Source organism: Gambusia affinis, linkage group LG22 (genome assembly GCF_019740435.1).
Source record: "Gambusia affinis linkage group LG22, SWU_Gaff_1.0, whole genome shotgun sequence".
NCBI lineage: Eukaryota > Metazoa > Chordata > Actinopteri > Cyprinodontiformes > Poeciliidae > Gambusia > Gambusia affinis.
Window position 1 is genome coordinate 19,595,918 of NC_057889.1, and position 22,839 is coordinate 19,618,756.

The 22,839-nt window shown below is 39.9% G+C and overlaps 1 protein-coding gene and 1 long non-coding RNA gene across 10 annotated transcripts; one reads left to right on the forward strand and one right to left on the reverse strand.

Moving 5' to 3' along the window:
* The first annotated feature begins 1,250 nt into the window (after nt 1-1,250).
* Nucleotides 1,251-22,323, forward strand: cnstb (consortin, connexin sorting protein b). Of its 9 annotated transcripts, XR_006369635.1 has the most exons (14): nt 1,253-1,873; nt 4,848-5,318; nt 6,504-6,613; nt 8,639-8,669; nt 10,385-10,471; nt 10,576-10,687; nt 11,485-11,506; nt 11,599-11,668; nt 12,653-12,939; nt 14,685-14,835; nt 14,909-15,268; nt 17,973-18,030; nt 18,104-18,127; nt 18,258-18,450. XR_006369635.1 is itself a non-coding variant. In XM_044106761.1 (12 exons), the coding sequence occupies exons 3-12, from the start codon at nt 5,231-5,233 to the stop codon at nt 15,115-15,117; spliced, it is 1,167 nt and encodes a 388-aa protein (XP_043962696.1). In that variant the 5' UTR covers nt 1,253-1,877; nt 2,595-2,679; nt 4,848-5,230; the 3' UTR covers nt 15,118-15,309. The 9 variants fall into 9 exon arrangements, 6 of the variants coding, with proteins under 6 accessions (XP_043962697.1, XP_043962696.1, XP_043962695.1 ...); XR_006369636.1 differs by lacking the exons at nt 17,973-18,030; nt 18,104-18,127; nt 18,258-18,450 and adding an exon at nt 19,148-22,323; XR_006369634.1 differs by having other exon boundaries at nt 17,973-18,451.
* On the reverse strand, nt 1,650-2,222 carry LOC122825370. The gene is made up of 2 exons (XR_006369637.1): nt 2,043-2,222; nt 1,650-1,958 (listed from the first exon to the last, which is right to left on the reverse strand). It is a non-coding gene; the product is annotated as an uncharacterized LOC122825370 (long non-coding RNA).
* Nucleotides 22,324-22,839: the final 516 nt, after the last annotated feature.

Sequence of the window (22,839 nt, forward strand, 5' to 3'; positions counted from 1 at the left end):
AAAATAAAAATATTTTAACTTTTCCGCAAAATTCACCAACTGCACAATTCTTGTTAAGTAGTGAGTAGTTTAAGGTAAGTAGTATTTTAAAAGATCAAAAGAAATCTTATGTTTTCTGAACAATTACAATATTTGTTGCTAATCTGTTGCTAAGAGATGAGCGTATTTTCTGGTAACCAAGTGTCACAAAGTATGAATCAGATTTTTACTTATGTGTTGAATTTCTGTTTTTAAATATATTTACCACCAATGGCAAAAAAACAAACAAACCCCAAAACATTTTCATTTTCTGCAAAATTCACCAACTGCACAATTCTTGTTAAGTAGTGAGTAGTTTAAGGTAAGCAGTATTTCAAAAGAACAGAAGAAATCTTATGTTTTTGAACACTAACAATATTTGTTGCTAATCTGTTGCTAAGAAATTACCACGTTTTCTGGTAACCAAGTGCCTCGGAGTAAACATCTGATTTTTACTTTTGCTAAATTTACTTACTGCAAAGTTCTTGTGTCTCATCAGACAACCAAAATATTACTTGTTACTAATTTGGTGTTAAGAGATTACCTTTTTTTTCTGGTAATGAACTGCCACAAAGTATAAATCAGATTTTTACATTTGTGTGGAATGTCTGTTTTATAAGATATCCACCACCAGTGAGAAAAATAAAAATATTTTCACTTTTCTGCAAAATTCACCAACTAGTAAGTAGTTTAAGGTAAATAGTATTTTTTTAAAAAACCCAGAAGAAATCTTATATTTTTTGAACAATAACAATATTTGTTGTTTATCTGTTGCTAAGAGATGAACGTGTTTTCTGGTAACTAAGTGCCACAAAGCAAACATCTGATTTTTACTTTTGTGTTGAATGTCTATTTTATAATATATTCACCACCAATAACAAAAAAAAAAAAAAAATGTTTTCAATTTTCTGCAAAATTCACCAACTGCACAGTTTTTATTAGGTATTAAGTAGTGTAAGATAGGTATATTCAAAAGAGCAGAAGAAAATTTTTGTTTTTTTTGGACAATAACAATATTTGTTGTTTGTTTATCTGTTGCTAAGAGATGAATGCGTTTTCACGACGTGCCACGACGTAAACATCTGATTTTTACTTTTGCAAAATTTACTAACTGTACATTTTTTTGTGTCTTAGCAGATAAAAAGTATTTCAAAAGAGCTCATGTTTTAAAAACATTCTGTTACTAATTTGGTGTTAAGAGATGAGCGTTTTTTTTTTCTGGTAACAAACTGCCACGAAGTATAAATCAGAAGGTAGTGCATTAACATTAGCATAAACATTAGCAGTGTACTGCCCCCCACCCACATTAGCAGTAGCCTTTTTCCTAAAATAAGCTTTTTAGCCATTTGTTTATTTATTAGCCATGTTTAGCACACTGAAAGGAGGAAGTCAATGTAAGACACCATGCTGGTTATAGTCCATATGCCACTGGCAGCTTTAGCATTTTGGCTAATTTTAGCTTATACGGTGCAGGTCATATTTGCCGTTTCTCCTGTAATCTTCTGCCCTGCTTCATCTCCTTAACTCTTCATCTGTTGTTATGTAAGCACCGACACCACCAGGGGCCAGAGGGCCACATCTGCCAGAAGATGGCAGCATCGGACGCACGCAGAATGAATTAAATAACCAGCTCCTGTTGGGGAGATGTGTATATTTATTTATATGTGTTTGCGGTGAGAAGAAGCAGGGGGGAAAAAATCCCCAGATAGAAGCGAAACAAGCAGGCTGGAAGAGTGCGTGACACAGACGGAAGTTTGACCGGATTCAGCCGCGGGTAGAGGAGAGGGAACGCCGCGACGCTGATCCAGGGCGTTGATGTTAGGACATACAGCCAACCGAGAGGCACCATCCAGCAGTGAGTGAGTGCAGCCTTCCATCCATCCTCACAGCCCGTGTTCTCTGTCCTGAAGACCAGACACTGGCGTAGACCAGTACCATGGCTGTTTGGGGTACAGTAACAGTGGAAGTGGGGATTATGCCAGCAGTCATAACGGAGTCTGACCGCTTTAAACTCTGTAACCTACTTTAGTCTCGTTAATGATGCTGACATAAGTATGCGCAGGTCTGTCCTGTCCTTTAAGGTCAGTTTCTAGCGTTCATGTCGGATGATATAGAGCACATTTGGTCCAGACTGACGGGCTCAGCTGTAAACAAAGTCGTTAAAACCGGGGGAGCGCGAGCTGCAGTTGTGTCATAGACACGTGCACGTGCACACCCCGGGAGCCACCTGCACTTTAGTTCCTCTAAAAGGGACATTCGGATAAAATATCCAGATAATACGGCGGGAAGAGTCGGGAAGAATTCCCGAGGTTCCTAAACTGATCTGGAAATATTTAACTTTTATGGTATGAATGCAAATTTTTGATAGTTTGGCCTCCAGAAATAGTATGTGGTGGTTTATTCAGCAAAATTTGTGAGATCTCAAAACGAAGTACTGTACATCAGCAAACATTAATTACAGCTAGCTTTTTGTCCTAGCTTTGTCATATAAAGTTATTTATTACATTAAATTCTATTAAATAATCAGTTATGTCAAGTGAAAGCACACGTTGATGTCTGGTCTTGTTTTTCAACAGGAACAGAAGTGGGTTTTCTAGCTAAAGAACAAGCTAGGACAACCCTGAGCTAACCAAGCTTTGTATAACATATTTCATAACCAAGGTAATTCAAACTGTTTTACATAATAAACACAAAAGGCCCCTAAACATTATGCTTAAGTAATAAAAATTTGTAATCCAGGCTAGATCTATGTTTTTAGTCAAAGGCAGCTCTAAACAAATGGATTTCTAGCTCTGATTTAAGGAAACTCAGTGTTTCACCAGTTTTCTGCTGAAACATTAAGTTTCAGCAGAAAACTGAGCCTCGATGAGTTTTCATAAAAACAGAATGCTGCTTCTCCATGTTTGGTTTTGGGGATGCAGAGCAGACCAGAGAAAACCTGAGAGGTCTGGAAGGCTGATTCAACAACAATAAATCTTTAACGTATTTTGCTGCTAAACTATTGAGTGATTTATAAATAACACAAGTCTTTTCTCCGAGCTACAGAGAGCCATTGGAAGGACTTCAGAAAAAGCAGTTGCCCCACTAACCCAGTAACTGATTCTGACCTTCGTGGCAACAACATCTACCATCAAGTGTTTGTGCTGATGGGCAATTATTCCTACTCATCAATCTGAAGAAGTTTTGGCTCGCTCTTATTTACAAAATAATTTCAATTCATCAGCTTTGAGCATTGACAATGTCAATGTCTCCGCATTTCAATCAAATCGCAGTCTGGACTTTGACACAGCCACTCCAAAGCCTTCTCATTTTTTGAGCAATTCCGATCTTGCTGGGGTTGCTATGATCATTGTGTTGCTGTATAACTTAGGTGTGGATTCTTTCTCCTTCTTTCAGTAGACAGATGCATTTCTGGAGTGGTGAAAGCTAACAGTCAACATAGCGTTTTAGAAAAGGAGAACATAATTACTTTTCTCAGGCAATTGTTTTCCTCCAAATTCTCTCTGGTGATGTGGGAGAAAAAACCCCCCATTGGATTAAAAACAGTAGTTAGCTCATGGCTCTAATACATTTCTAAGTAGCAAGATAGAATCTGTTGAAGCAAACCCAGAAATGTCATGTTGTGATTCACACAGAACTTCATCTTTTAAGCCTCCACTGCATCATTCGCAGCTCCAAAGCTGCAAACCCTGTGAGTCAGACCCTGCTGCTGGCGTTTGTACTTTATGTCGCATTCCATGTTGCAGCCTGTTAGCTCAAGACAGCTAACAGGCTGCATGAGCATCGCACAGATTTCATGCCCTCAGACCTCAGGCTGAAAATATAAGCTACATAAGGCAGAAATGTTCATATGTGCAGCAGAACTGTTATTTTCCTGCATAGTAAGCCAAAAATGGGATGATGATCTAGTTTTTGTTAGCTTGTGTGTCTAAACATTCAGGTAGAAGTATTAGGTAAGATTGGCTTTTTTGAGCTGTCTGTCATGTTATAATGTTATTCTCTCATCACAAACACAACTGGAGTGTGTTTATGATTCTTTTATGCATGTTTTAGAAATTCTTTAATCTCCTGTGGCTACCATCCAGGTGTGCAAAACACCTGGGTGGGCCTAGCCCCGCCTTCAAAGCCCAGCTCCTCCCCCACTCTGCTCCTTCAGACTAGTCATCAGCAATTAGCAACATCTGCACATCTGCTGAGCTCATTATAGGAGCTACTTCTCAGTGAAACTCTGGTAAAAATTTTGTGAAAGGGTTAATAGAGGAGCCATGTTGTCATAAGCAAAACGACACGAGGCATTTAAAATTCCCTACAGAGAAAACCTACAAATTCAAACTGACATCTGTATTCATCGCCCCTGAGTCATTAATGTGCATTATTTATTTCTTATTTCTTCTTTTGGCTGCTTCTCAGATCAATGTTTAATTTTTGATCTGTTGATGGCTTGATTCCCTTTCTAATGCTGCCCTGAGCAACCGCCCATTTGGCTCATATCCAAAAGCCAGTCCTTCCTGTCTAAGTCAAACAATAGTCCTGTGTGCAGTTTATCCATTTATTGGATATTTGTTCCCTCAATAAGGCCTTCACAGTTCATTTCTTATTCCAAAGCTGCCATTTCAGATCAAAGAAGCGGTCATAAATAATTAATAGCAAACACAGATTTGTCTGTGCATTGATACTACGGTTGCTCTTCTTCACTGCTGAACCCATCGAGTCGATAACATAATGACCACTCCACCAGTGATTCTTTCTCTAGATCAGAGGGCTCAGTCCGCATGTGTTCTGTTTTTTAAAAAAAACATGTCTTTTTTTTTTTTGTTTTGTTTTGACAGGACGACTGGTGGAAGGAATTCAAGCGAAGAGGAAGGCAGAAATCCAGCTGGAGTTGGCCTCAGCGCCACATTTATGAACATTTCAGTTTCCCTTTGTTCTTCTGGCCACCTTGGAGAGCCGGTGCAGGATTAAATACACACCCCATCCACAGTGGATCACTGGAGCGCCCTTTAAATCTGCCCCCACCCTCCTCCTCCCACAGGCTGTATGGCAGAGTAAACTTTCCAAAGTAATTTCCTTATCTCTGCTCTGAGGAAGTGTTCCAATAAACTCAGCAGTTCATGTTTTCCCAAGAGGGCTGAAACTTAGGGAACCTGCCTGGAACGGGTTCTCTCAGCAACCTTAGGAACTTTAAGGGTAAACTCTGGCCGCGGAGCACGGGATGGGGAACAAAAACGCCGTTCCACCCAGAGGTCCGGGAGGCGGGGTCACTGGGAAAGACGACACAGCATTGGTCAGCAGCGCTACAGGTAAAACACGGCCTCGTTGTTAACCGAGGGAGAGTTTTTATGCTTCAAGGCTTCAAGGAATACAGATTTAAATTTTATGTTGAAGTATTTAAATGAATAAAAAAAGTAATATAAAAAATGGTGCAGAGCAGTTACAGGGTGAACTTAAAAATAACTCTCTAAATAAAGGCAGAAGCAAATATTTGCCAAAAGAGATTCTTCTTTTTGTTTTTTGTTTTGCCTAAACCATATTTTGGAAAAAAAAAAAAAAAAAAACAACAACATAGGGAGGTAATAAAATTTTAGTTTTGGAAGACGTTTGAATGCCAGAAGTCATTAAGAAAACAGAGCAGAGGTTGTCACGGTAACTTCTACTAGTTTAAAATTTTCTTTGAACTGGAAGAGGGGCCATGTCAAGTTTATGTGTGTAGCACATTGGAGCAACAAGACAGTTCAAACTTTACACCAGAAAAAAAAAAACATAATGCAGTAACCAATTATGAGACAATAAACTTTATATTTGTTTAAATGCCATCCTCAGAATTATCAAGAAAATATAGATTAACATGTGGATCGGTGTTCTAGGAAACAAAGGGAACTTTGTAGTCACAATTTAAAAGGAACTTTGCAGTTTTCTGGAAGTTTATTCCAGATTTGTGGTGTGTAGAAGCTGAATGATTCACTAATCTGTCCAACCCTGAGTGTCATTTTTGCCTTTAATCCAGCTAAACAAAATTTCTTTAGAGGCACGAAACATGCAGCAAAATAGCCTTGAGGGGTCAAGCTATTTTGCTTTTTAAATGAAATACAAAACCAAACTTTAGTTTTCATTTTCTTATTTAAAATGTATTTTACTATGATAGGATCATTGCATTGCGTCTGCTTTCTCTAACTCCTGCTGCGCTGAGTTGCATTGAGCCCCAGAGGAGCGCCACACCCTGCTGGCATGAGCTAACACTGAGCTAATGAAGCTAACGCTGTCATTTGATCTGATGCTCCAACGCAGGTACGACTCTCCTCAGATGGTTTTCTCTACTCTGAGGGTTTTCTTTGAGCGACTGCGATTTAACAGACACAAATACAATTTTGTTGCAGATATGATTTGACAAAAAAATGGGAACGACAAGTTTCTGACCCATCCAGTGTGGATTCATTCCAGGGTTTGGGTTTTTGATTTTCTTTTCTTTTCTTTTCTTTTGTTTCTAGGAGGCGTCACCGCAGATAAAGCTCAGAGCCCCAGTCCGGAGCTGCTGTCCTCCCTGCAGGCCCTGGGAGAAAATGACGACTACACTCTGCTGCCGCAATCCCTGCACCAGGTGTGTGCCCTCCTGTGTGTGTGCGTGCGTGTGCGTGTGTGTGCGTGCGTGTGTGTGTGTGTGTGTGTGCCCATGTGGTTCAGAGAAACAGGGAGGAACATATTCTTCCGAATCCAGAGGGAAAACAATGTATCTTTATTTAGCCTGACAGAAAAAAGCCATTATGTGTGTGTGTGTGTGTGTGTGTGCGTGTGTGTGGGTGCATCGGTGCATATGACTCGTCTGCTCTTGTAATTATGGGATGTTTGTCTGTGTTAGTCATGCCTACAAAATGTATGTTTTCTTTGTTTTTGGTGAATACAACAGATGGCTTTAATTAAATCTGACTATTAGACATGAAAGAAACGTAATAATCTGTGTTATTCCTGGACAATAAGAGTAAAAACAGTGCTGTAGCTCGTGCTGTCCACGGTGTGACATTTGCCTGCTGATGTATGGATCATCCAACAAATATTGATAGTGAATTAGAAACCCAGATAACTTGAGTAATTAAAAAAGCATTAAAAAAATTATTTAATAAGTGCAAAAAACCCCAAAAACTATCCAAACCACCCTGACTTTAACAGCTGCTACAACGCCTTCCTAAAGTATTTGTTTCCACCCCTGAAACATTTCGTCACGTTTGATCGACGAACCTCAGGGTTTTTATTTTTTTATTGGGATTTTAGGAGACAGATCAACACAAAGAAGTGTGTCGTAGTGAAGTGGGGCAAAACATACAAAATATAACAAATAGTTTGCTTACTTTATTTATGGAAATTAGAGTAAAGAAGGATGAATTCAAATGCACTCCACACTTTACAGATTTGTAACTGAAACGTTAAATCCTCTTTCATCATTATGCATTACTTTGTGTTGGTCTACATAAACTAAAAACCAAGTGTAAAATCCATTGATGATTGTGGTTATACAATGTCATGAAATATTGACATTCTAAGGGATATAAACAGGTATTCAAAATGCTCTAGTTAACAGAGAATTTTTTATTTTTTTTTGCATACTCAGTTCAGACAACTATTTAATATGTTAATATAAATATGTTCCAAGAGCAAAATACTTAAGAATTCTTTTTTCTTTTCCAGATTTTGAGAGAGTCAGCCAATGACACACCCGTGAATATGTGAAATATTGTGAAATGTTGAGTCTATTTTTCTCTATTTTTGAACATTTCTGAATTATTACAAGGAGGGGTGGATGGAAGTGTCAGTTTAAACAACAACATGGCTGTATGGTGTGTTGTAAAGGGGCAGTATCATACAAAATCAACTTCCCATCATGTCATATTGTTATTCCCTCACCAAAACATGCCTGGCCTGTTGCCTTGATGCGTTCATGCATTTTTGAAAAATCCTTGTAATCTTTTATAGCGACCATTCAAGGATGTAGCTCAGTTCAGCTCCTTCAGACTAGCCAGCAGCAATTAGCAAACACCTGGTAGAACTGTTCATCTGTTGAGCTCATTGTAGGAGCTACTTTTCAGTGCAACGCAGGTAAAAGCGTTGTTAAAGGGTTAAAAGGAAAGGATGACTTCCTGAAGGCAGAATTTCAGAAAGAGCAGGAGCTTCTTAAAGAGACAGAGGCCTTAAATTACAAACTTAAATTTCTTTTAAGTTGTATTTGATAATACAGCATTCTTAAAGAAACAGATAGCTTGATTGCGCTATAAAATGATACCTTGTGACTAGAAAGCACAGAATACTGACCCTTTAAAGGGTTGAGCTGGTGATGTGGATAAAGGTAAAAGTATTCAGATGGGGGGGGGATCCCACAGAGACGTTTTAATCCAGACCATAAGCAGGTTCATGTGACTCTGTCTCTCTCTCAAGTTGTCTCGCATGATCTGCTTTGCACAGATTTGATCAGTATCTTTAAAAGGATTAGACGAAGTTCAAGCAAAAACAGCTGGAGAACCCAAATCAGGCCTCAAAATATAGTTGAGGCTTTAACATTAAATGATCACACTCTGGACTGACATGGTGATATATCTGTGAATAATTTCTCTCTCACGTTTTTTTTTTTTTTAAGATTGCAGAGACCTACTCACTGAGGCAGGACCGTATCCTTTAAGCTGCATCATGACCTCATGTGTCTGAGTAATGCACTGTGACACCTCTTTTCTTTTCTTTTTTTTTCATTCTTTCAACCGAATCACGACCGATCCGCCCAGCGCGTGAGACGCTGCATACCCAGGAGTGTGATATCCAGAATGAAGCAGGGAGTAAATTCTTAATAAATATGAAACATGAGCGATCCAGAAGAGCTGCTGCTGTCGTCGTTCATCTCTTTCATTCGTATCTATTGTTCGTCTTTTTGTTTTTTTTTTTGCCTCGCACGCTTTGGGTGTTTCCCCATCACTTTTGGCTTGCAGTTGTAGTTTTCCCCTTGCGCTGTTTGTGCTGTTGCCCCGGTAACAGCTGTCAGCCTGTTTTCTTTTTTCTCTGCGACGGGGTGTCGTGTTTACCGGTTTGTGCGTGAGGAGGCAGAGAGCGCGGGGAACATGCAGGGGGAGAGAGAGAGTCCACGATTCAGAGAGAGAAACATGTCAAGACGCGGTGCAGGGTGTCGGTGGAGAAAGTTTACCGTTTATGAAAATGCTTTATTAGACGACTCCAACTAGCTGATGTCAGGCTTAAAACAATTTTTTACCAAAGCATTTGTTTGGCCTATTGTTTTTTTTTTTTTTCTTTTAATTGAGAAAACATCTTTGTTTACAAGTACAAAGAAAAATTAAGGAACAGAATACAAAATATGGAAAAAAAAATGCCAGGGCTGTTGGATTCTACAGTAATTATATTGGTACAAAAACAAAAAAGCAGGAAGCAGATAAATTATGTGCAAACATACATACATGTACAAACATTACGAATAAAATATATTCAATGACCTATTACATTCAAATGTGTTTATAGTTTTTTTTTTTGTTTGTATTCTTGGAAATAGTGGATAATTCTAGTTCGAGTTCCTTAACAAAAATTGTAAAAAAAAGAAAAAGAAAAAAGAAATGGTCAAGATAACAAGAATTTACACTTGTGAATATGAAATTTGCCAAATATCACTATTAGATTAATTGCCAGTCTTCTGCCAGCATTAGTATTCTTACCATGAAAACCAAAAATAATATGCTCACACCTTGACATAGTATCAAAATTATAAATGATTAAGTTATTGCAAAATGTCCCTGTGATGCGAGAATTCCAGAATAAATGACAAATTGTTTCTGGATTCTCTTTGCAAAACTTACAGTTGGGGTTTATTGTTTTAATATATTTCATCATGTATTAATTAGTAACAGTTTAAACAAGACATCTCTCGTTTTGTTGTCTATCAAAAGTTTGTTCGGCGCATTCTACAGCAATGTTTTTCAAAGTGGCTGACCACCAGGGGGCGCTGTGGGGGCCTCAGCAAGCCAGAGGGAAGATGAGAGAAAAAGCAAAATTTAAAAGATTACAAACTAAAAGTTTTGCAAGTAACTAAAAGTTTTGCAAGTAACACGTGTTTATGACAAACTATCATAGCTACAATCTAGTGAATGCAAATAGATAAGAAAAACAATTACATCATTTACCGTCGTAAACAAGATACTTCCTGTATCTTTCTATGATCAAAGGTTTATTGTTATGAGACGGTTATGTTATCATTCTGTTTGTACATGCAGGTTTTAGTAGTGGAGTTTACCTAAAACAAAGATGCAGTGTGGCTGAATGCCAATGTGTGTGCGATGGGTGTGCATGTGTTTGTGTGTAGCTCTTTCTTTAACTGGCGCTCTATCAGACCAGTGGGCCGTTCAGTTCCTCCGGTTGGAGAAGCTGTACCATGAACGTCTGCTCTCTAATCTCACAACCCTGCAGGAGAAATGGGGTACTGCATGCATCTGCTGGTTTCCAAATTGTAGTTTCTTCTTAAAGAAATACAATGTTTTCGTTAGAAAATCATTAAAGTGACATTTCATCTGCATTTTTCAGAGAGGGAGTTCAATGAGAAGGAGGACGGTGAGACCCGGGGGCCTCCGGAAGAAGACAGCGTCAGCCGGAAACACATTGAGAAGCTGAGCCACATCTGCAGGACACACCACAGGTAAACATGTGGAGCCTTCAGGAGACTTTTAGCATCAACGCTGCTTTTACGTAATCAACTGCTGCCTGAGTTCTCTATGAGTGCCCACCTCAGAAAACAAGTTCTTGTTGCAGGAAGACCAACAAAGTAAAAAAGTAGCGACATGCGATATATGGGCGTCTGCATCCGTATCAGACGATATTTGGCATTTTTTTACTGACTAATCTATATTTTCATCTTGCTGTTGTTTGTGTTTGTATTTCAGAAAGAGGAAACGCATAATATATATATATAATATCAGTAAATATTGGTTATGGGACCATTCTTTCTTTAATATGCTGATATCAACCCAAATTTTCATATCGGATGATCCCCAATTCCAAATATGAAAGTGTGGCCTTTTGTTTTTTATAATCTTGTATGGCAAAATTATTTAGTCCAAGTTTCAAATTTGAAGGTGATGAAAACTTACTAAAAATGCCAAATAGCTTGTTAATTAGACATAAATAAATTCTAGAAACACAGAATCAGATGCAGACGTCACCAACTTACATGTCTAGACTGTGGAGTTCACACTCTGCTGCTTGGAAATGCTTGGAAGCTGTTTTTTAATTATAATTGTGTGTGCCGCCAGAGCAGGAAATGTCATTTCCTCTGGACTCAGACAGACGCTGCATGTCTGGATGCTGCTGCTGCTCCATGTTGCTCTGACACACAAGCAGATGTTGATTATTTTATAAGTTCCATAGTAAACTGTCTGATTTCCCCCCCCTTCTTGTTTTTCTACTATGTTTCTGTTTCTCTGTGGCGTCTCTCAGACCGTCCTTCAGCCTGGACCAGGTCAGACATGACAAACCGTTCTCTGTTGATGAATTTATGACTTTTTTTTTTCTCTTTGTGGAACCAATTTGTCTTTTATGTTCCTCAAACAGAAAAACCTGAACGCAGCGTTAATAGACACTCGGATTGGGACTGAAACTCTGCAGCCTCATCATGGTAAAGGTAAGAATGGACTGACAGACACAGCTTAATCCAGTTCAGCTCAGAAGGGAATTATGCTGATATGATGGAGTTTTATAGCCACCGTAGATAAGAGTAGATAAAAATAATGGACCACAGGAGTTTTGACATTAATTTCACATTTTTCTAAATACAACATTGTAAATACTGTAAAAAAATATGTGCATTTGCGAGAAAAACATAAAATATTTTGTAGGGATTGCACATCTGCGTGCTCTCGGGATTGCAGATGCAACATGCTTTTTTCACTTTCTTGCACGAATTACGTGCTGCCGCCTCGTCGCACAAGTTCCACAGGAAACGACTGGAGAGGGACGTTTCTAAATGAAATAAATGAATAAAACAAAATGGCTTCCTTTGAGCCTTCCTGAATAAATGAACACAAAAAACTGAGAAATTTCTTCCATGTTTGGTTTGAGACGATAAAATGTTATTGTTGTTATTTTTTTGAAAACAATGGCGTTTTTTCGTTTCGGGCTATATGGGCGGTTGCCCAGGTTCGGCATCAGAAAGGGGCGTGGCAGTCTGACTTTTTATGTTAAAGCAATGTCTCCTTCCTTTCTGAGCGACCTTTCAGCCCATGTTGCTATGTGACTCACTTCACTGACAATAACGACACCGTCTTACCAAGCTTCAGTCAGCGTCCTCAAAAGGATTTTTGCTTTTGTTCATGGGGATGTCACGCTTATTTTACAGCCATGTTCTCTGAGACAGAGAAACCATGTTAAGCCTGATGACGGCTGGACATTTCCATGGCGATTCTGCTTCACTGAAGGATGAGCAAGACTTCTGGAGGCCCCAAATTTGAGCTCAACCTCTTAAAGATTTTTGGCATTTAGCAAATACGAATGAGTTGGTAATCCAAAGTGACCTAATAGAGGAAAGGTTTAGTAAAAGAAAGCTACATGAAGTTCGATTCATTCAAAAAAATGAGATTTTCTTCTGCGTTTTTCTGTCTCTCTTCAGCCAACAAGCCTGAGAACACCCAGAGCATGATGTCCCAGTCAGACTTTTCCTCACCACAGCGGGAGGAAGAGGAAGAGCGGCAGGACGAAGAAGAGGCCCTCAAGAAAGGGCAGGAAGTGGAAGCAGAGGAGCAGGAAGTGGAACCAGAGGAGCAGGAAGTGGAACCTGAGGAGCATGCGGCGCACGGCGAGGACACACCGGAGGAAGAGGAGGTGAAGGTGGAGTGGCCGGCAGGAGTAGCGCAGGCCTCGGACAAAGACCTGGCCAAACTCTCCATCGCTGAAGGCGTAAGAGTTCACTTTGTCACCTGCTACGTCTGATAAGTGTGACTTAATGTTGAGATAAATGTTCCAGACGCAACAATCCACAAACCCTAAACGCCCTCATGACATTTTCTCTCTCTGTTTTCCTCCAGTCAGTCTCTGCATCTCTTTCTTCCCCTTCCTGTTCTCTGGTTAACTGGAAACCCCAAACCGTCCTGACTTTTGTTTCCCCTCACACACATGAATGTTTTCCCTGGTTCCCCTGTGAGCTCATCCTCTCGGCCTCCGCCCGCGTTGGCCGCTGTGAGCCGACACATGGCGTCCAGGCGACTGGGAGTGGTTTTCCTCTGAGGCGAAGTCAGAGCCTGATGGGTTCAAGATCACGGCTGTTGTGTAATTCATATCAGGCTTGAGAAGACGCTTCCCGTCAATGCAAAAAATACAACAGCTTACCGAGTCATTTTCAGTCCAGTTTCCAGTGGAAACGTCTCTGTACGTAAGAAAACACTAACTTACGAGTAACTTTTCAATGAGAAATATTAGCTGGTTTTAAGTCACTTATTTCTTAATATTTATTTTTAAAAGTACTAGTTCCATTGGCAGATCATTTCACTCATAGTACATTTTTTCCATGTTATAAAAATGAAAACATGATAGCATTAGCCTATCTTTTGCTAATGCTATCCTAGCATTGACTTAGCATTAGCCTATCCTAGCTACTGCTAGCATTGGCTCACAATAGGTCAGTACTAGCATAAGATAGCCTAGCTAACACATTGCTTTAAAAGGTAATGGTAGCCTATCCATGCTAATGACCAGCAGAAATAGGCAATCCAAGGAGCAACCAGCCCCTGTCATGCTAGCCACTAGCCTCTCAAAGCTAACACTTTGTACTAATCTTTGTCTTATTTGCCAGTGCTGGTTGCTAAGTTACTGCTGTTGGCCTGTCATTAATCAGTTCAGTATCTGGTTTTAGAACGAATATAGCTTCCTGTGACCAGGAGCTACCACTGGGTTAGCGACAGTCTTCATTTCGGCGCTAAAACCGCGTCGTGCCCATTTGACTCAGGGAAGTCCACAGTCAGCTCAGTCACTGCAACGTACCGCAACTCAAAACGGTTCCAGATCATCACCCTGCCACTACCGTAGAGTGACGGTAGGGTTGGCTCTCTAAACATCCCACGCTGTGATGATTCTTTAAGCAAAAGGAAGCATTTTATTAATATATTGATTAGTTACTTTTAACATTTAGTTGGCTTTATGTCTTCTCAACACCACACCTTAATGAAATTATAATAAAATAAGAGATTCTCATGAAGCTAGTGATCCAATCAGACTCCAAATGACCTGGTTGTTAACAAGACAGATGGATTTATGATCTGGTTGATAAGCTGAGCTCTTGGCTTTGGGCTGTGTCCGTTTGGGTCCAAGTTGCCACGCGGATGAGATCAAAGGTCATGTCTTACACTCTGGTAAAGCGTCTGCTGACTGGCTGCCGATCACTGTGATATTTACCCTCCGGCTGACACGCTGACCTCACAGATTAACCGATGCACTCGCAATCGCGGCAAATGGGGGCAGAAACTGACGGCCTGGTTTTGACGGTTTGTTTCCAGTGGATTGTTTGTCCTGTTTAAGAGCTAATCGCTGTAACAGGCAGGGGTCAAAGCCCTGCTTGTGATCATTGCTATCTGACCTCTGTTCTGCTTGTTGTGTAGCTGCGAAGAGTTCAAGAGTTAGTAAAGAAATGACGTGTACGTCTCCTTCAGAGCTCCTCCCCGGACGGCCTGGTGTCCATCCTGAAGAGGAGGCGAGCCTCGCTGGACGGACTTCCTCCCCTGAGCCCCGCCACCACCGCCGACAAACAGACCTCCAAACGCAAAGTTCGCTTCAGCGAACCAGAGGACGGCGTAGACCAAGGTGCGGCACGACAAACCTGAACTGAAGATCTCCACGCCACCTCTGGTCACTAACGTTTGCGTTTTCCTCGTAGATGACATCGGAGGAGACTCCTGTCTCATCCTGCTGCTGCTGTGTCTGATCACCGTGGTGATCAGCATAGGTGGGACTGCGTTCTACTGCACTCTGGTGGACACTTACTCCAACATCTGCACCGACTTCACTCAGAACGTCGACTTCTACGTCACGAACGCGCGGGGTTTCCTGGAAGGCCTCGGACTGTGGCTCCCCCTGCAGACTTAGGGCCAGCCGGGATTCGAGGCTCTCTGGGCGTGATGGAAGAGGCTTCTGGTCGCCGGCGGTGACGGGAAAACCTGGCGGGACCTCCGGAAACAGGGACAACCCCCCGCTGCTGCTGGTTCGCAGAGTCTGAATCTCACTGTTTACTGGACATGTATGTACACAGTGCCTTGCAGAAATATTCACAACCGTGAACTTTTCCAGGTTTTATTGTGTTGTAGCTGCTAGCTTCAGAGACGATTAATGGGATTTTATGTGACAGACTTCAGCATAGTGAATAATTGTAAGGTGGAAGAAAAATGAAACATTATTTGTAAAAGTGTGTTTGTCTAGTTTGTAGTGCAAATATCTTAGTACACTTGAAGTAAGACAAAAATACAAGTAACTTTCTAGCAAGACATAAATGTGTGTTTTGAGTCAATAATTCCTTCATATTGATTAGAAACTAGTTCCAATGACAGATTATTTCATTTAACGCATGGGAAAAATGAAGTATATCTGTTATCTGCCAACAGTTTTTTTTAGTCAATAGTAAGAAATTATTGACTGAAAAGTTACTTGTAGAAGCTTTTTTTGTCTCATTTTAAGTGTTCTAAGATATTTAGAACACTTAAACACAACAAAATCACAACAATGTTGTGTTTTCGTTGTGTTCAAGTCATTTGGGAAGGAATTTTGCTTACCTATGACGCTACCTGTGACTTTCTGGCACTCTCCTCGTAGATCCCAGACTGTAGAACCTGACATCAGGTAAGTCAGAGGCAACAGAGGAGTAGAAGTGTGAAACACTGCCACCTGCAGGTTGGAATTAGCATCGCTTAAATCTAATGTTTTTGACCATTTTAGCAGAAAATTTGCCATAAACTCAAAATTATGAGTCAACACAAAGAAGTGTGGGAGAAGTGTGGGATTTTTACAAAATCTGTTTGTAAAAACAGATTTCCTCACAAAAACTGCTTTGATTTGCTTGATAAAATAATCTTGAACAACTGTTATCTTGAAGCTTCTATTCTTCTGTTCCTCTGGAGTCTAGAGGGCCACATATAAAGCTACAGCGGGCCGGATTTGGCCCCTGAGCCTTGACTCCTGTGATTTATATAATTGTCCTGCTGGAAGGTGAACTTCCACTGTGAGTCTTTTCCAGCCTCTAACAGATGGCAAGATTTCCCTCCATCCATCTTGCTTAAAATCAATCACTCCCTTAGCATGATACTGCCCCCACCATGTTGTGTCGTGCGGTTGGCGTGTTCATGGAGACGTGCAATGTTAGTTTTTCTTAGATTAATTTTGATTTCATCTCATCAGACCATGTTTCTCCGCGTCTTTCTTCATGTCACAAAAAAAAGACAGACCAAATTCAGCTGAATCCAAATTCACGCCGCACTTTTTTGTTTTTGTGAAAAAAAAAAAAAATTGTAAAGTAAAAAAAACCAAAACATTTTTCTTCCACTTAACAATCACATACCGATTTGCAGGCCCATCACATATGTAACGAACAAAATGTGTTGAGATTCGTGGTGGTTTTTGGGACAAAATGCTGGGAAAGTTTCACGGTTAGCTTTTGCGAGGCACCGGAACTGAATCGGTGCGCCGTCTGTCAAAAGCGACCACTTCACCTCAGAAGAGAAACAGTTCAATGCACCGGCGTTGTAAATATTCCGCAGCCAGGTTACGGACAGCCTCAGCTGTATGTAGATGACAGCAGGAGTCGTTGTCTTTTCACCGCACACTTGCAGTAACTGTGTGACTTTAGCTCTAAATGTTTTCCCAGAGAAGCTGCCGTGACCATTTCTCAGTCACTTTTAAAGGTTTGTTATTTCTCCCACCAGAATTACTTGTTTATGTGTAATTTTGATCTCCGGCTCTCTCTGGATCATTTCCATCTTTTCTAAACGAGAAAAGAAAGGAAAGCTGCAGATTCTGTTCTTTTGGATCAACTCTGACAGCAGCTACTGTTTTCTAAATAACTTCAGAACTCCACGCTTCCCTCCTCAAAGGTGCTTAGTTCTGACTTTACTCCTAAAACAATCTGCCCAGTTTATTTTGCAATAGGTATAATAAATACAATATTAAATAATTCACCCCTTTAAATGTTTCTACATTTTATTTCTTTTCCCCCCTCTAACTCAGTCAGCCTGGAAAGAATATGTAATATTGCTTTTCATTTGACTACGTCATCCTAACATATGAAGTTTTTACCTTGTAATCAACTCTGATGCAGAAGAAAACAAAACATGATGCTGTCTCTACCATGCCTCAGCAGTGGAAGTGGTTCTTATTTTCAAAAACCATGTATCTTTATCTTTTCACTTCATGAAAATGCACTGCTGAGTGTTAGTCGTACAGAGTCCCCAGCAGCACACTGAGGTTTGTGCTGGCCTTCGCCAACTGGTCGTTTGCACCAATCAGATGTGGAGACGTTCTCGTTTTATTATTTAATGTCGTCATGTTCATCATGCAGCTTGGTCTTGACTTCTGCATTTACAAAATTCAGATTTGTGTAAAGTAAGATATTTGATTTTTGTGTTGTCCTTGCATATTCCGGTCTGATCATGTCTGTTGTAATATAGCGTGGACGCTGGGTTTTCAACTCGTTTTTTTTATAGTGTTTTTATTAAATTTGTCCTGGTTTAAGACAGCACATCACTTTAAATGTAAAGCATTAAAACAAATATGTGTTTAGTAGGTCTCGTGTGTGTTAAAAAACAGGACATTTCCTCACTTTCTAAAAATATCCCGGGACATGTCCGTATTTCACGTCCTGTCCCGGGAAATACGGACGTTTGGTCACCCTAACCTAAGTGCAGATTCTCCACAATTTCCAACAAATTAAGACGTTCATTTGGTGTAATTCACAGAATTGACCACACGAGGGCGCTGCACTTCATAGATTCTACAGTACGGAGTGCAATCAAGGTACCAAATGAAGTTGTTAGTTGTTGGGTCGGATTTACTGTAAGTCCTAAAATATTTCCCCCCTCTAATCAAGGTCAAACGCCTACAGAACAAGCAGGTTGGGAACATAAACTACCAAAAGTTCATTAAGATTGCAAAATTAGAAAGTTGAAACATATTGTTTGATAACTGCAGAATATTTATGTTGAAATTGAGCCCTTATTATACGGTATTTTATTCTATTATAGTTGTCTGAGTGTCGCGGTGAGGAGCAACAGATTTACTTTCACAAGTGGACCACTACGGCTTTCATCATGATGCTCCACTTGAAGTAAAACTTATATTAGACGTTTCTCTGGGTTTGCTTCAAATGCAGCCGACACAGAGACAAAAAAAAACAAAAAACAAAGGAGAAAATAAAGAGAGAACATTTTAAAGAGAAAATAGAGAAAGAAGCATAGAAAAAAAACACAAGTCTGCCTCTAAACCTGCAGGAAGAGAGAAAAGAAAACCGAGAAGCCGCAACAGAAACAATCCAGAAAAACGTAATGATTTAGAATTTATCTTGAAATCTGTCAAAAGTTGCTCGTCTGCCATTTTGTTCATTTATTCCAGCTCCATTATCTGCCTCTTCCGACGCAGAACAGAATTCAACGTTTTCTGCTTCACTGCACTTTTGAAGAACTTTGTAATTGGTGAAATCCTGCAGTGGGATTCTGGACTTCATTACCCAGCTGTCTGTTTTCATTTGTTTGAGAGAAAAAGAGAGAGAAAAAAGAAATACACCAGTGGATGACATCATTCACATTAATGAAACTGGAAACATCCTGTTATCCTGTCAGAGCTCATCACCACACTGACTTCCTGTTACATCCTGAGTAGTTTAAAATTCTTAGAGTAGTCAGGTTTTAAAATTTAAACTAACCTTTACAAACCTTTGCTCATGTTAAAAATATCTAATACTTTAAACGGCAATGCTGTAATTAAGTGACTTTTTGTATTAGGATCAAGTCGACAAACATTTATGAAATGGCTCCAATTTAAAAACTATATTCTTTGTCAGATTTGTATTTCTGCATGGATGGATGGAACCTTGTCCAGCTCCAGTTCTTTTTCATCATCCACTTTGCGTCCTCAGATGGACTGATAGCTGCACTGATTGCTGGGTCCTGTCGTTGAGTTGATCTGCCTTTCCTCTCCTGCGACTCCCCCCACTCGGCTCCTTCAGACTAGCCAACAGCATTTAGCAAACACCTGGTGGAACCGAGTATCTGCGGAGCTCATTATAGGAGATACTTCTCAGTGAAAACTCTGGTGAAAACGTTGTTAAAGGGTTAATAGAGGAGCCATGTTGGGATGACTTCCTGAAGGCGGTGCTTCAGAAAGAGCAGGAGCTTCTTAAAGAGACAGAGACGGAATTTCAAGGCGTTAAATTACAAGGTAAATATTTTCTAAGTCATATTTGATATACATGATATTCCTATAATAACTGATGGTAACACAGTTATATAATTGTGCTGTAAAAATTAGAAAATACATATCACTGCCCTTTTTAATTTCCATTTTACTCTTGATTTTAAATACTTTCACTGTTCTACGTTTTACCAAACAGGCGTTTCTTAATACAAGACTCACCTGTATTTTCTTTGTCTCTTTGATATTAAAATCTGCTTCCATCCATGAGCCGGGTTCTGCTGAACGTTCCTCCCTGTCAACAACACTTTGTTTCTCTCCGCCGTCGCCATGTGCTTGCCAAACACAGACCAGCACATCCGGAGGGAACGTCACGACTCTTTCCTGGGCTTCTGGGTTTTAGGAGGAAGAATCTGGAGACGTTTATTTCCCTCCAGCGAACACAGCAGAACGTGCTCCACAAACCGCGCAGGAGCTTCTGCTGGCTGTTAGATCCCAACATCACAGGAGGCAGTCTGGCCACGAGCCGGTGGGAGCCAAAGTCAGGAAGAGGTCAAGCTATTACTAAGGAATTACTGTCTGGCTAAAACACTTAGGGCATGACAGGCAGTATTTCCACTGGAACGCAGCACTGGTTGGCAGAATGCCCTGGAAAAAGGTCAAGCATGCACAGAGAAACGCTTTCTGTGTTTTTGATACTTTGAATCCAAATACTGAATATTTTTGGTGGTTCTATTTGAAATATGGCTTTGAATGAACAAGTGTGTTAAATGTTTCCAAACGTTACATTAATCTGCTTTTAAATTTCTTCCAGCTTGATTTGGAGAGTGTGTTTTTGATTTTGTCATGAAAATTAATGAGAATAAATATCTACATTTGAAACATTTATTTTGTATTTTCTTTGTCTCTTTGATATTAAAATCTGCTTCTATGCCATTCAGGTGACAAAAAGTATTAAGACCAAAAGAGTCTGTAAAAAGTGATTTTTTTTTTTTTTTTTTTTTTACAATACTGTACTTTTCTCACCATACATCAAATAAGGAGTTTCCAGTAACGGTACAGAAACCCAGCGGACATTAAAGTCATTAAGTGTCTGAAAGAATGCTGTGATTTGTCGACTATTACTGTCTGGCAGAGTGACTTATATTGGGAGTAATGAGATTTTATTGGAAGGCAGAGTCTGCCAGGGAAGAGGAGGCAGATTTAGGAGTCGATCAGTGGACGGGATGAGATGAAATTCTGCTCTGCTGAGGCTGCAAGCTGAGGAACATTAAAGCAAACATGGATCTCTTCAATTTCCCCCGGAGTGATTCAGGGCGACTCCAGTGAATTTGGAGCAGTTTTTCAGTGAAGAGACAATGTGGCCTTCTAAAAGTATTCACGTGTTTTGGAGGTTTTTTTCTTTTGTTTTTTTGTTTTTTACAATTTGTCATGTTGCAACCTTAAACCTTTTCGTTGTGTTGCCTGTTCGTGAACTACGGCCATTTCAAGTGTCTTGCCACAACACAAAATACTGGTCCAAAACATAGGATCCATTCTCATTACCTTTTGAATTTAACATGTAAAAACCTTAAGGAAGAACTGAAAAAACTTAGGGTGTTTTCACACCTGATAGTCCGGTAGACACGGTTCGATTGGAATATTTCTTACATTTTCAGCTGCTCTGGTTCCCTCTTCCGTCGCACTGTCAAGTCAACCAAACCCTTTAAAAAACCTGTTCCCCTCCTCGCCTGTGGTGGCGCTGTACCAAGAACAACTGAAGCAAACGACATAAAAACCTCCAAAGAAGACAACGAAGAGCACAACGTCTTTCCTCGCAAATGTAAACAAAACGAAGTGGTGTCAAATTTTAGTAGTTGTAGGATTTCTCCTTTGTCTTTGGTAAAAGACAATAACCCGTTTAGCCCGCTAGCACTTTTGCTTTGGTTGTATTTACCCAGAATGCCCTGTGTCCGCTTGGCCTTCATATGCATTCAAACCAAACCAGAGTTCACGTCAACCGAACCGAGACCGAGGTTTGCAGGCGGACCAGAGTTCACCCTGTTCTCTGCAGACAATATATTTTTGTCCTACCACAGTTTACAATGAATTACAGATGATAAAATACAATGGCATAAGGACACTGTAGATAGAAAAATAAGAATATATTTGGGCTAAAAGAACTCAGAAATTTTGAGATTAATTTGAAACATTTAGTATTAAAACAAAGGGGAAAATTCAGAGCGTAAAAAAAACCCTCAGATATTTTGAGATTAATTTCAGAAAGTTTTAGTTTTTTTCCTGAAATTTCTGAGTTTAGAATGTTGACCATTTCCGGTGGAAATGTACTCATCCGTTTTTGTTTTCTGTCTACAATGACCTATATGCTGTCGTATTTTACCAGATTTTCTTGTGACAAAATTTATTGTAATCTCTGCTGGGACAAATATGTTGACTACAGAAAAATTCAGGAACTAAAAAGCATCAAGAGATTTAAAAAACACACGTCATTTTTAAAGAGCCCCGAAATCTAAATTTTTAAACCAACTTTCATGGATGTAAATTGTAAAATGTGATGTCTGACTAATCTTGTGTATATTATATATTCATTTTAAATGGTCCTATATTATTTTTGTATTTCATAAATCAGGAAGTTATAAACAAATGGTGTTCTTAGACAGCTGTTGAACTTTTAAATGATCCAGAAACTGATTGTACGTAATGTCAGCTGCTAAAATACAGCAGGAATATAGAGCGGTAAAAACCGTTGCTTATGGACTGATTTCATATTATGACTGTTAGCGTATTTTAAGTTGTTTCCTCTTGGTGATGGAGGAATCTGTACCTGCTGTATGTAGGTCAGCCATCCTGCAGCAGCTGTGGCTGTTTTGATCAGAGACGGACCTTAATGAATCGATTCATTACGTTGTTTGGACTGGAAATATGACGAGTAACATGTAGTGATCCATCACTTCTCGAACAGTCATTACTATCTCATCTCTCACTAAACCCTTTAAAATCCCCCCCCCTCCCCCCTCCCAACTGGCTGCCTCAAAGTTAATCACCTCACTTTTATCCTTCATCCCTTCCTCCGCTCCTCCCTCCGTCCGCCTCTATTTACCTCATTTCATATTTCATTTCCCTCACACTTGCACCACTCATTTCTCTGTCGCCTTTTATTTCCCTTCGTTACCATCTATTCCCCCTGGCTTTCATTTTCTCCCCTACTATGCGGCTTCAGAACAGAGCTTATGTTATTGGCATGTCCTCTTCGGGTTCACGGAAGAGGACATGCTCTCCCCTGCTGTCTAATTCACATGACCAGAGTATGTTAGAGATGACCAGCAACATTTTAAAACCCAAGGAGAGTGTTTGCGGCATTTAAAGATATTTTATGGCAAGCGATCACTAGCTGTGTTTTTATTCTAAATGCAGCAT